Source organism: Tiliqua scincoides, chromosome 1, assembly GCF_035046505.1.
Source record: "Tiliqua scincoides isolate rTilSci1 chromosome 1, rTilSci1.hap2, whole genome shotgun sequence".
Classification (NCBI taxonomy): Eukaryota; Metazoa; Chordata; class Lepidosauria; order Squamata; family Scincidae; genus Tiliqua; species Tiliqua scincoides.
The window spans coordinates 55,148,249-55,161,549 of NC_089821.1; the positions used below are offsets into that span (position 1 = coordinate 55,148,249).

The 13,301-nt window shown below is 43.9% G+C and overlaps 1 protein-coding gene across 1 annotated transcript in view; it reads right to left on the minus strand.

The window, feature by feature from the left end:
• The window catches only part of TSPAN32 (tetraspanin 32), a 58,559-nt gene that overhangs the window by 2,187 nt on the left and 43,071 nt on the right, over nt 1-13,301 (minus strand). Inside the window, exons 6-7 of the mRNA XM_066635821.1 lie at nt 9,530-9,616; nt 2,682-2,765 (exon numbers count right to left, since the gene is read on the minus strand). Coding sequence (XP_066491918.1) covers nt 2,682-2,765; nt 9,530-9,616 — 171 coding nt within the window. The remainder of the gene's footprint in view (nt 1-2,681; nt 2,766-9,529; nt 9,617-13,301) is intronic.

A 13,301-nucleotide genomic window follows, 5' to 3' on the forward strand; every position in this document is an offset into this window, starting at 1 on the left:
CTGTTATGTTCTGTAACGCTGTTATGAAGAGGCCTTGCTGAATTGGTGGGGTGGGCAGAGTAGGGCATGGGGTGGGTGGAACAGGGCAGTTTAGGTGAAACAAGGGGAACGTCAGAAGTGGGAGGCTCTTATCCTGGCACAAGTGACTTGAATTGGGATGCCCCTCTGTAGCCTTCCGCTGTGCCCATTTTGTTTCCTTGGTGCAGGCAGTAGTGGTGCTTGGTGCAGTAGTAGTGCAGTAGTGGTGCAGTTATGTACTGGAGTAGGTCCAAGGAGACCCATCAGTGACCGAGGGGCTTATAGAGGGGTAAGGGAAAATATTCCCCTTATCTCTCCCAAGCCTTCTGATCTGCCCCCCCCCCCCCAATAGCAGACAGAACAACTTGTTTTGGTGTGGCTGCATGCTATGGTAAAGGATAGGCTATGATTGGGCTGCCAATTAATTAATTACAAATCTTTTAACCATTTAAAATGTTTCTCCAATTAAAAATGGTAACTATTTTTATTACAAGTTCAGGTACTTACAAAATTCTCAATAAGTTTTTATTTACAAAAAACAAAAAAGCCTCCTTAGCAGAGGCTTGTTTCCTTCTCCCTGGCACAGGAAGAAATGTCTCTACTAAGTGAGCTACTCAGTGACATTTATTTTCATCATGTAAAATATATCCTTTTTTCAGAATGATCTTTTTTACTTATATGCAAATATATGCAAAGTTGACTGATCAACTACTTGACTAAAAGTAGTTTTCTGATATTTACTGATATAGTAAATCAACTACAATTTCTTGAACTGAGCAACACTCCTGTATATAAATAGACTAGATAAATTGTATAAAGGTTATTAAGGCTCTGAAAATGGTGTGTCTAATTATGAGTTCTGTTCTATAGTATGAAGGTGGCACTTTACAGCTCTGTATCATCACATCACATGCACTCCCAACTATAGGAGCCACTTGCATGTGGTATGCTGCTGAGATGCATGTGTAATTAGTGAAACAGATCTTTGTTTCTGAATTGCGATGGTAATTGGTTGTAGGCAATAAAGTTAGTTTGGCACTGAATAATGTAACCATGGGCACAATCCTAACCAACTTTCCAGCACTGGCATAGCTATGTGCTGTATCCTGCAGTTGTGGGGCAGCCACAGAGGCCTTCTCAAGATAAGGCAATGTTACCTCAGAGTTGCATTGCCCTTACCTCGATGCTGGAAAGTTGTTTAGGATTGTGCCACATGTTGGTAGGGTTCGTCCCTTTTAAGTTTTTCTACAGAATAAGCATGCAGTAAATCACAACACGTAGAAGCAATTCTCATGCTCCTGGGAATACATGCGAAGAAAGACTATTGGCTTCACACTAGTCAGCAGGTTATACCATGTCAAAAGCCACTATAGACAGGATTATCCTATGCATAACTATTCAGAAGTAAATCTCAGTAAATTCAATGGGCTCTTCTCCCAGTTATACTAGTATGGGATTGCAGCCCAAGAAATCCAGGTTAATGACTAGGAACATATCCTTCCACCTTCCACCAAGGCTTTCTCCGTCTCAGTCCCATGGTTCACTTGTATTGATCAAAGAAGTTCCATCCAGAGTGCTATGATGCTGGTGTTGATTGCAATGCTAGTATTACTATATCCAGAAACAATGTGGAACAGCCACATCCAAGAATAGATTCTTAAAGTGGGGCCTGATAACTACCTCTTTCAACAGAGCTGGCATCTGGTCTTCTTCGAAGGGTGCATTTTATAACCTCAACCAGCCATGGTACCTGCTAGCTTTCATCAGCCAAGTGGAACAAGTGTCAAGAGCACAGGTGGTCATGTATTCCTCTCTCATCATTTGGTCAGTTTTAGAGGTAAAAACAGATCAAAATGTATTAATGCAATTGGGTCAACATGGTTTACTATGTCAACCTTTGGAATATATGCTGCTCTAACTTTTGAGGCAGGTCTGGTTGATTTTATCCACAAAACGTCTTCTGAAAGCTGTCACAGCTTGCTGATATTGGCTTGATATTTGTTCGAATAAGCCAGGATAAGTATGCAGTCTTCCTCCACCCATTTCACAGATACCATCTTAACATCTGTCTCATTTTAATTTTTCTTCTTTGTGTGGATAAAAGCAAAGAAAATGAGGGGTTAAGCGCCTGCTACCACAAAGTACAATAACTCTGGTCTCTGAAGAGTACTACTATTGATATGTGCATACCCATAAAAAAGGAGAACACAGCTGGCAGTGAAATGTAAAGCCTAAAGGCCTCTGTTTCAATGAAATAGCTGGAAGAATTATTTAATAAGGTTTAGGTCCCTCTCAAGGTTTAGGTCCCCATCAAGTAGCTAAGGGCGCAATCCTAACCAACTTTCCAGCACTGGCATAGCTGTGATAGTGGGGTATGTGCTGCATCCTGCAGTTGGGGGGCAGTCATGAAGGCCTCCTCAAGGTAAGGCAATGTTTATTCCCTTACCTAGGAGTTGTGTTGCCCTTATGTCAGTGCTGGAAAGTTGGGTTAGGACTGTGGCCTAACTTGTCCCCTGTCCTGTGACTTGTCTGTAAATCTTTTAGTTGAACCAAATTCTCTAAATGCTCTAAACTCTCTAAACTGCTCCCATCTATAGAAATGATCAGATCTCTGCTTGAACAGATTCTAAAAAGTGGGAAGATGCTGAAATATACACCATTACCATGATTATAATTGTGATGGTCATCAGTATGAAGACAAAGCTCATGTGCTTTTTCAAGAAGTTCTGGATCTCTTGAAGGCAATCCTGCATTATGAGAAAAACAGCTTTAAGAACTGGAAGGAGCTTTAATAAATTAAAATTATTTTTATGGTCAAGTTCACCTGTGACTACTGATTCTTAACAGACATTATCTGCACAACAAAAGGCTATTTTAGCTTTCTGCTTTCAACTGAGAAGAAATAATTTCAAAAGGAAAACAAACTAGGTTCAGTCTGAATATTTTTTTAATGTGCCCATTATTTTTTTTATATGGGGATGGATCAATTTGTTCTATATGTTGAAGTCACTGACAGTGCTTTTTAAAGCACCAGTAACACTCATACATGGGGAAAAACAATCATGGGTGGGGATCCAGTGTTCTGGCCAATGGAACTTCTGTGCAATTCAGTGGTGAAAAGATGACTGAGGCAAAAGGTGCACCAAAGTTCAGTGAAAAGTGCTCAAGAAACAAAACAGGCAGTTTGAATTGGGACTTGCTATGCTAAAACACTCACTCTTGAACCATATAGGGGAAATTCTACCACTAACAGGTGCACACAATGCAACTCTCAGAGGAACCTGGGAGGTGGAAAGGAAGATTTTGGGGTAGAGGGAAAGAAGAAGGGGGCAAAAGTCAAGGGGATTAATAGGAAGGAAAGAAAGGGTACAGGCAGTTCAGTGTGTGGACAAAGGCTGCAGGTGGGAGAGGCTCTCTGTAGCCTGAACCAAGGACTATAAGCAAAGGGTGAGCCTAAGAACAGGCTGTGAAAGCATTTCATTCATGGGCAGTGGGGGAGCTATATCTCTTAACTGATGCACGTAAGTTTCCAGAGATAATCTAACTGGAATCTCCAACTGAAAAGTGCTATTTTCAGAAGAGCTATGTCAAGGCAATGCGTGGAAGGAGTCTTGAGGCTGATATTAGGTCTCCAACAAGCAGGTAAAAAGCAGTCAAAGCTCCCTCACAGAATGACACACACACGCAGCAACACAATCAGAGATGAGAGATAGAGACAGCCCTATTCAGGACTGGGCTGCCAGGTGGTATGAAGTCACTTCCACTGTCATAAAATGGCTGCCAAAGGTGCACACAGTGCACTATCAGGAGCATTTCTGCAAGTGCTTCCTCAAGAGGCAGCAGTATTCCATCACCAGAGCCTGCTGTAGCTATTGAAGCTGTTAAGTCAGTGATAGGGGCAGGGGATAGGCACAGAGGGGGAAAGACTGGGTAACTGGGCAGTGCCATCAGTAGGATTCATGTCACCTGGTGCGGGAGGCCTGCGCATCACCCCGTGCAGTGGGTGGAGCAATGCCCAGGTGGTGGGCATGGTGATGTAACATCACCCCACCCCCACTGGTTTTTTGACTGTACCTTTTGTTAGAACACAGATATTTCAATGTGGTTTGTTTCATTGCATTCTGCATGAAATTACGCATTGATTGATATATAACATGATGGTATTATTCCTCCAAATTCTGATTTTAGTGATTTTGAAAACTTGTAGAGTCTCTCTCTCACGCCCTGTGTCAACTTACTAACATCTTATAGCAGCAGTTCTCAAACGTTTAGCACTGGGATCCACTTTTTAGAATGACAATCTGTCCAGGACCCATTGGAAGTGATAATAATAATAAACTTTATTTATACCCCACCCGTCTCCCCAAAGGGACCCAGGGCGGCTTACAACATGTTAAAAACAGATTAAAACATAATTTAACAAACAGATAAAAACATATTAAACACATTGACAGATATCATAAAAACAGTAGTCAGATAAAAAGTCAGGTAAAAAGAGCATATAGCAGCATGTCATAAAGGAATCAGGCCTGTAAAAAATACTAAAAGATGTAGAAAAGATGTTTAAAAGGCCATGAACTCAGAAGGCTTGTTTAAACAGAAGGGTCTTCAGGCCTCGCCGAAAAGTCTCAAGAGAGGGAGCCATTCTCAAGTCAAGGGGAAGGGAGTTCCATAACGTTGGTGCCACTACTGAGAAGGCCCTATTTCTTGCCGCCGCCCCATGTACCTCCTTAGGCGGCGGCACTTGTAAAAAGGCCTTCTCTGATGACCTAAGAGGACGAGCCAGATTGTACGGGAGTAGGCGATCTCTAAGATACCCTGGCCCAGAACAGTATAGGGCTTTAAAGGTCAAAACCAGCACCTTGAATTGGGCCCGGAAATGAATGGGCAGCCAATGTAGCCCCTGTAGAAGTGGGCTGACAGAGTCAAACTGCCTACCTCCAGTAACCACACGGGCCGCCGCATTCTGCACTAATTGCAGTTTCCGAACCATCTTCAGGGGCAGCCCCACATAAAGCGTGTTACAATAATCTAACCTCGATGTCACCGTGGCATGGATCATCATGGCCAGGTCTGCATGATCCAAGTACGGCTGCAGCTGGTACAGCAGCTGAAGCTGAGCAAAGGCCCCCCTAGCCACAACCGCCACCTGGGAATCCAGGTGGACCCCCAAGCTGCGGATCTGCTCCTTCAGGGGGAGTGCAACCCCATTCAGCGCAAGCCGATAGTCCAGCACCTGCATCGAGGATTTCCGAACCAGAAGATTCTCTGTCTTATCCGGATTTAATTTCAGCTTGTTAGCCCAAGTGATGTCATGGCCAGAAGTGACATCATCAAGCAATTAAAATAAATAATTATAAATAATTAAATTAAAATTGAAGAAATAATTAAATAAGGGGGAACCAGTCCTGTTCCACCAAGTGAATCTACTCTGAAGTAAGTCCCATAGTGGTCAATGAGGCTTACTCTCAGGAAAGTGTGGGTAGAATTACAGCCTGTGAGCTCAAGCCTATGCATGTTTACTCAGAAGTAAGTCCCATAGTGGTCAATGTAGCTTTTTTCTGTAGTTTGTCTGCAATAACAACCCCCCAAAAAGAATCAGTGAGATTTCGAGCCCTCCCCAGTGCCCAGTTTAAAGTTCTTCTACTTCAAGCATATCAGAATAAAGACCCACCTGGCTTTACAAGTGCAAAATAGAAAACTTTCCCCGTACCAGTTCAAGCCTCTTTTTTAGTCCTTTTTAGTGGGGGGGGGGGAGGCTTCCTTCTGGAGCATTTGTCGCACTCCAGCTCCATTGGATCGGGACCATTCTGGTGTCCTCACATTCCCCTTTGCCTGGGCTGACCACCAGTCAAGGCACGTCTGCCTACTCATGAGTAAACGCGACTGTGAGGCTGATTTGCTTTCCATAGGGCTCCATAGACTCGCAGCTGGGAGGGGGGACCTCCTTCTCGGGTGTTTTTGGGGGCTACATTCATTGGATCAGAACCACTCTGGTGTCGTTGGATTCCTCTCAGCCTGCCCTTTCCGATGGACTATGGCAAGTACGTCTACTCGAGAGCAAACATGCGATACGGCTCACTTTCACTTTCCATAGGGCTCCATGCATTTTTTTCTGTTTTTATGGCCATAACTTTTGAAGGAAGGGAGCGATTTCAATTCTGTTTTTTGCATTGCACTCTGCTGGACATTCCACATCCAATGGTGTATGGCATGACAGGGTAGCTCCTAATGCCGAGATGTTATCGCATCATCCCCCCACGGCACATCACCCTCCTGACACGCCGCCCGGTGCGGCCCGTACCCCCCGCATCCCCCTAGCGACACCACTGCAACTGGGGAAGTAACTGGGCAGGGAGGGGGATGAACTGAGAACAGGGAGGACGGAGGAGGGGGTTGATCAGGTAGCAATGGTGCACACTGGATCCTATCCCTCCAGTTCCAATGCTCCACACTGCTTTCCTTGCTTTGGACATACGCCACCAAAAGTGGTGGTGTATGTCTGAGGAGACCCATAGGTGACCCCAGGGCTTACTGGGAGGTAAGGATAAAACATTTATACTTACGTTCCATTTGCCTGGGTTCCTCTCCCCCCCCCCCCCCGTTTAAGTTGACACATCAGGTTCTTATCAGCTCAGCTCCATTGCGCCTGCATGAAAGCACCACCAACAAATGTACGGTGCCCAGTGCAAAAGCACCAACACAGCCATCCATAACTTGGACATCTGTAACTGAGTGAGCCAGTGTCCTGCAGAAGGCTCTCCAGTCAGGGATAACAAGGGTCAACTAGTGTGGGGAATAAGGGCAGTAACAAGGGCAGGAATTTACATATAGCCAGAGCTCTTAAAGCTATATTCATTCTTAGCCTTCTATTCTATCTTGATCCAGTGAGCATTTGCTTGCCTTCATAGCATGTGTGGTGAACTTCAGATAACTCATATGCTTTGTCAAACAGAGCAGAATTGCTCAGCACTCTACCAAACTATGCCCAGTATGATCTTAAAGCACAAAGGACACTATGTGCTCTCATGAATCCCAAACAGCAAACTGTTGCAATCATTCTGTCGACAAGAGAAGCAACAAAGCACAAATGGCTGTGTATAGCCCCCCGCAGTCTCCCTGTAGATACGCAATGGTCATGCAACTTCCTGTAATCTCCTGCCTTACAACCAGAAAGTTGACACCTAAGTGTCATTTACAGTGCAAGGACATTGCATGTATTGCAGCACAGTCTGAAGCTTTAGTTTCCATACCCATTAGGAAAGGCTAAAGCAGGGTTATGAATAGTGGGAATTCTTGGCAATGATACTTTGTGCAGAGAGATACTACAGCAGTTGCATTAAATACTAGATATGCATTCAGCTCGCCACATTCCAAAGTCTTGCTCAGAGTTTAAAGGTATATCCTGGCAACATCCCAAGAATCAGGAAGCAGAGTTGAAAAGAAAAGAAAGTCTGGATGGAGATTAAGTGCATAATTGGATAGAAGTAGCAGACAGAAAGTAGTGACTATCAGAAAGGAGGAAGAGAGGCACTGGAGATTTAAGTGTCAGAGTTTCTGAGACTTTGGTGGCCTCCATCCATACTTTGCTGGATTTTTTTCCACAGCCATGGAAGTTATTCCTCTCATGCATTAAAAGTAAATTAAAGTGGGGACTACAAGAACTCTGGGCCAGTGTTTTAGTAAGTGTCTTTGGGGAGGCAGACATCCAGATGCTTTAGTTTCACAAACAGGAAAATATCATCTTAAATTAAACTGTCCTCTTAAAAAGAAATATATGTATATATATATATTAATTGACTCAGTGAACACATTTTTGTGTCTGCTTTTTTTGTAAAAGGGACATTTACAGCAGTGTTTACTTTTATTTTTCTACTCTTATTCTGCCTTTCCACCCCCAAAGACTCCCAGTATTACAGCATTTAAACACAACGCAAACTACATCAATTTCTAAATCAGCAATGAAGGCAAATGAACTGGCTTGATCCCTGTCATGGGTCTGACCAAAAAACAGAAGACTTTACCTGATTATCTAAAACTTAGCAAGGAACTACTGTAGTTCCGAGGACTATTTGGAAGACGCAAGTTCTAATGAAATCTATAGGACCTACTTCTAAGTGAACGTGTATAAAATTTCAATCGTGGGCACTCAGCGTTCAGCAGTGTTTCATTTGATCCATGGGATCTGAGCAATGACATACACTCAGCATCCTTCAGTACAGAAAGGCTGAAATGACACTTTTAGTGAAGCAAAATGCACAATGTCATCACCACATTCTGAGTCTCTCTGCCCCTGCTCTACTTTATTGGCTGCCTCTTATGGGTAACAAAAACTCACTATAGAATGTCATACATTTTGCATTTCCAAACCTCATGGAGGAAAGAGGAGAACAAAAGAGGCAGGGCCGCTGCTCTAGATGGTAGCTATATGTCAACCATATGTGCTAATTTTGGCCCAAGGCACAGTGTTATTGTGTGCTACATTGTTCCTGTTCAGAAAGGAACCCTTTCATGAAACTGAAAGGGATCAAAATACCATTTTGCTTAACCTCTAACCAAAATCTTGGTTGTCTCCAGCAAGTCAACATGCTTAGCTTCTAAGTGTGCCACAAGGAGAAAGCAGATGTAACACAGAATGGTGACTGAAGCGCTAAAGTATTTGAGACGAGTCATGCAAGGGAAATGAACAAAGCCACATGCTACAGAATCAGGCAATTGTCTTTCAGGGTGAAGGGGGTTTTCCATCACTATTCCTTCTGCTTAAGCCAAGGTAGGTGCACATTTTAGGATAATGAAGCAGCAGATGTCCCTTATATGTACATTACAACAGTGGCCTGGAAGTTCTTCCACAGCTCCATCCCAACAGGGCTATGATATATAAGTTCCAGTACCACTCTGGTAGAGCCAATTATTTAGGTTCTTCAGCAGCGGACCTCCCATAGGCAAGATGGGGCAAAAGCCCGAGGCACTAGCTGCTAGGACCCCGCGGAAGCCTCTCTGAGGCTCCTGACGGGGGCAGAAACTGTGCTTCCCATTTCCGGAAGCACAGTTTAAAGTGTTGGGGAACCTCACAGAGGTTTTCCCGACGCAGTTGGAGGTTGCGTAAGGCTCTGTGAGCCTCAGGTGAGTGGGGGGTGGTGGCTTTTTGAGCAAGGGGGCGGCAACAGCCCATGGGGGCGCCATCGAAGACCTTTGCACTGGGTGTGGGGCTGGGGAAGTCCGCTGCTGAGGTTCTTAGTCTGATCCCAGTTGGGTGAGAATTATTTAGTAAGGATTGGTGCAATTGGCCCAACATACATGGTGCCAGGCCTTTAAAGAGTATTTTGGCACCATGGGATGAAGCCAGGGAAAAGTGGCTCTCACACTACTATTCTGTTTAAGCCATTTCTGCCCAACGTTTCATACATGCAATAGGGATCAAATGTGTACACCTGTGGGCTGTGAAGAAATGGGTTAAAGAGCACTGTAGTGACCCAAGTGGATGGCAGCACCTCCCACCAGATATTATTACCTCTTTTCCCTTTGTTTCTGACTGGCAGATCTCATTTCCAATACTGATTGCTTCTCCAAAGGGCGACTTCTTTCCACAACAGAGAAACTGAAAGAAGATAAAATGCCACTCATTCTTGCTCTCTGTTTCAGATACAGACCTAGCAGCAGATGTGTTTTCCCCCTCTCAGTACTGGTAAACCATAGCAACTTTATTTCCTCAGTCTTAAACATTGCATTGTTTAGTTTTAACAAGCAGGGAGTGGAGCATTCTATCACTGCAACAGTGGTAGCGAACAGTCACGCAAAGATTCAACATCCATGTTTCCATTTGTTAGAATAAGCTGTGAAATGCTTCTGTTTTACTCTTCACTTGCACTTCTTATAAATATATGCCCTAATCCTATCTGAGCCTTCCACTATTCCAGGGGTCTCCAAACCCTGGCCCGGGGGCCAGATGTGGCCCACAACAAGCCTCAATCTGGCCTGTGGCAAGCCTCTGGTCCCCTACAAGCCTGTGGCCCACTCAACCAAATGTGACTACAGCTGTGCTCCTGGAGGCTGGGGAGGACATACGCCTCCCCTCAGAATGTCTTCTAAAGGCCTGAAAACATCACTTCCTGGTCTTCCTGATTTCGGGCAGTCTGAAAACCTTAGGCTTTCTAAGGCTTTCTAATGTACTTATTTAAATGTTATATTTAAAATTTATTTTTCTGGCCCTTGACACCATACCAGATAATTGATGTGGCCCTCTGGCCTAAAGGTTTAGAGACCCCTGCACTATTCCATCAATGGAAGGTCCAGACTGCTTTTGCTGCAGCCATGGGGTATGGAAAGGAGTGGCCAGTGTAAATGGCTGGTGACCAACTGCATGCATGTGTCACTGGAGCGCTCAGCCACAGCTGGTGCCAGGAAGTGGGCAGCAGGGATGGGCTCTGGACAAGGAGGGGAAGTATCAGGGCAGGGATCAGTTTCTTGTGTCTTTGAGCCAGTGTGGCTTTGGATTTATCTTTACAGCAAAATTAAATACCTTGTATGTGCCTCAACATTTTTCATAGCATGATCTCAGTTAATTCAAGGCCCAGAATGCAATATATAGCAGAAGTTAACAGAGGCACTCTTTGCTTGTTTTGTCATCTAAGGCATCGCTACAGTGACCAGATGGAACAGAGGGCAGGCTCTTCTGGGAATTTCAGCAGGTGCATTTCGTTTTATCACAGTGCTGCCAGGGTGAAAAAAGCAGCAACTGCTGAAATTGCCTATTTTATGTGACTCTTAAAAAGTAGAAGAACATTGTCTTGTACAGTATTTGGCCACACAAAAAGCTGCAGTGGCAATCAACAAAAAGCCAGAGAGAGAGAGAGAGAGAGAGAGAGAGAGAGAGAGAGAGAGAGAGAGCATTCTGGCTAGATGCTTGATTCCCTCCTGTGAGCAAAAGCAGATCCTTTATATTGCAGTCATTGTGTCTGGTTAATGAAATCTGCCTCACTGAGCCTTGGGCAAGGATGAAAGCCAAGTCTGTCTTCAGCTTTCTCACCAAGTAGGAAGGACAGTGTTTTCTTGGTTATTCCTGTTGACCCTCCTCTAGCATTGCTAACAGGGTGGTAATGCTTCTACTTCACCTGATTCCTCATTTGGTAGGGACAATTCTAAAATACCTCCTATGATGTTTTGATTTTTCCATCTGTAAAATGGGAGTGGTTGCGATTGCTCTCCCTTTGCCTTCCTGGTGTCCCTAACACAGGCTATGTATGTAGTTGTTGTTGGGAAAATGCCTTCCAAAAAACTTTCTGTTATTAGAAGCACAAAATAGGACTTTGGGTTCTTTGTGCTGAGATATGTAAGATTAGGCAAGAAAGAAGGAAGGAGATCAAAAAACCCAAAATGAGCAAATGTTGATCTTCCAGATAAATGTTTCTCAAGAACGGTTCCTGTGGTGCAAGGGTATAGTATTTCCCTTAGTCAGCCACATCTGCATAGTTCGTACATGTCTCTCTCCCTCTCCAACAAACATCCCTTCTTTACTGCTGTGTCTTTCACATCTCCACACAACACTGCTATCTGTTTCAAGCTTGCTACTGCCAAAGGAGGATTGAACTATTCTGAGTTGCTACTACTGTAGTTGCAAAGATTCAACCACTCATGCTATGTAAACCTCTTTTTCCCATTCTGCTCTCCTTGGGGCAGCCACATTTTGCCCTCCCTGGAAGTACAGTACTGTATAACCTTCCTTCCCCCAGTCTGGAAAACTTTCCACTAAGTAGCATGAGCAGCAGATGAGTCAAAATTGATGGGTTAGCATGCAGACTAATTCCATTCATACATCCCAGTTTGCTGCATACATGATCTCCAAGAGATCAGAACCAAACATCATGTATTGGATACGATGGACTGAAGTTTACTGAAGTTTACTCATATTTATAACTGTTGTCATTTCAGTTATCAGGAGCCTGTTCTCAGTCATTCTACCATCAGCTTGGGCCACCAAACTATGTATCTTAGCAATTCACTGGGACTTTTGATACTTGTCTTCATGGATTCCCTGAATTGTGTGTGTGTTTTTGTTGTGCTAACTTATAGAGAATAATTAAAAGGCAGCTGTACCAGTTACAGTGCAAAACTGTGCTCTAAGCCAGGGGTGCCCAAACCCCGGTCTGGGGGCCACTTGCGGCCCTCAGGGACACCCAATCTGGCCTGCGGGGAGCCCCCAGTCTCCAATGAGCCTCTGGCCCTCTGGAGACTTGCTGGAGCCCATGCTGGCCCAGGAGCATGGGCTGTTTCTGATAAACATTTATCTGGAAGATCAACATTTGCTCATTTTGGGTTTTTTGATCTCCTTCCTTCTTTCTTGCCTAATCTTACATATCTCAGCACAAAGAACCCAAAGTCCTATTTTGTGCTTCTAATAACTCCCATTTTACAGATTTAAAGTCCCATTTTGTGCTCCCATTTTACAGATGGAAAAATCAAAACATCATAGGAGGTATTTTAGAATTGTCCCTACCAAATGAGGAATCAGGTGAAGTAGAAGCATCTTTGATGCAGCTTTTAATCTCTGTGAGCTGGAAAAAACATTACCACCCTGTTAGCAATACTAGAGGAGGGTCAACAGGAACAACCAAGAAAGCACTGTGCTTCCTACTTGGTGAGAAAGCTGAAGACAGACTTGGCTTTCTTCCTTGCCCAAGGCTCAGTGAGGCAGATTTCATTAACCAGACACAATGACTGCAATATAAAGGATCTGCTTTTGCAACTGCTCTCGGTGTGAGGGCGACTGTTTGACCTTTCATGTGAGCTATGGGACGATGGCTCCTTCCGCTACTTGCTGTTTCACGTCTGTGATGCAGCAGCAGCAGCAGAAGGAAAGGCTGGCCTTGCTTTGTGCAAGGCTTTATAGACCCTGAGCTATTGCAAGACCTTCATTCATTCATATAAGTTCCATCTCTAATAAATTTATGTAAATTTATTCAAATTTGAAATGTAAATTAATTCTTTTTTTACCCCGGCCCCCAACACAGTGTCAGAGAGATGATGTGGCCCTCCTGCCAAAAAGTTTGGGCACCCCTGCTCTAAGCAAAAAATGGCATTATCCAGTCAATGTTAAAAACAATTTCAAGTCCCATTGGTTTTAAATGGAGTTAAGCATGTACCTACTTTCCAGCATAAAAATTACTGGGATTTCAAACATGCTTAAATTTGACTGAATCATGCCCCTAATTATTTGTAACTAAATGGAAATATGATGGCATCTTGTTTATTGAAGTGAAACATCAGACTGTTTCTGGATCAGGTTC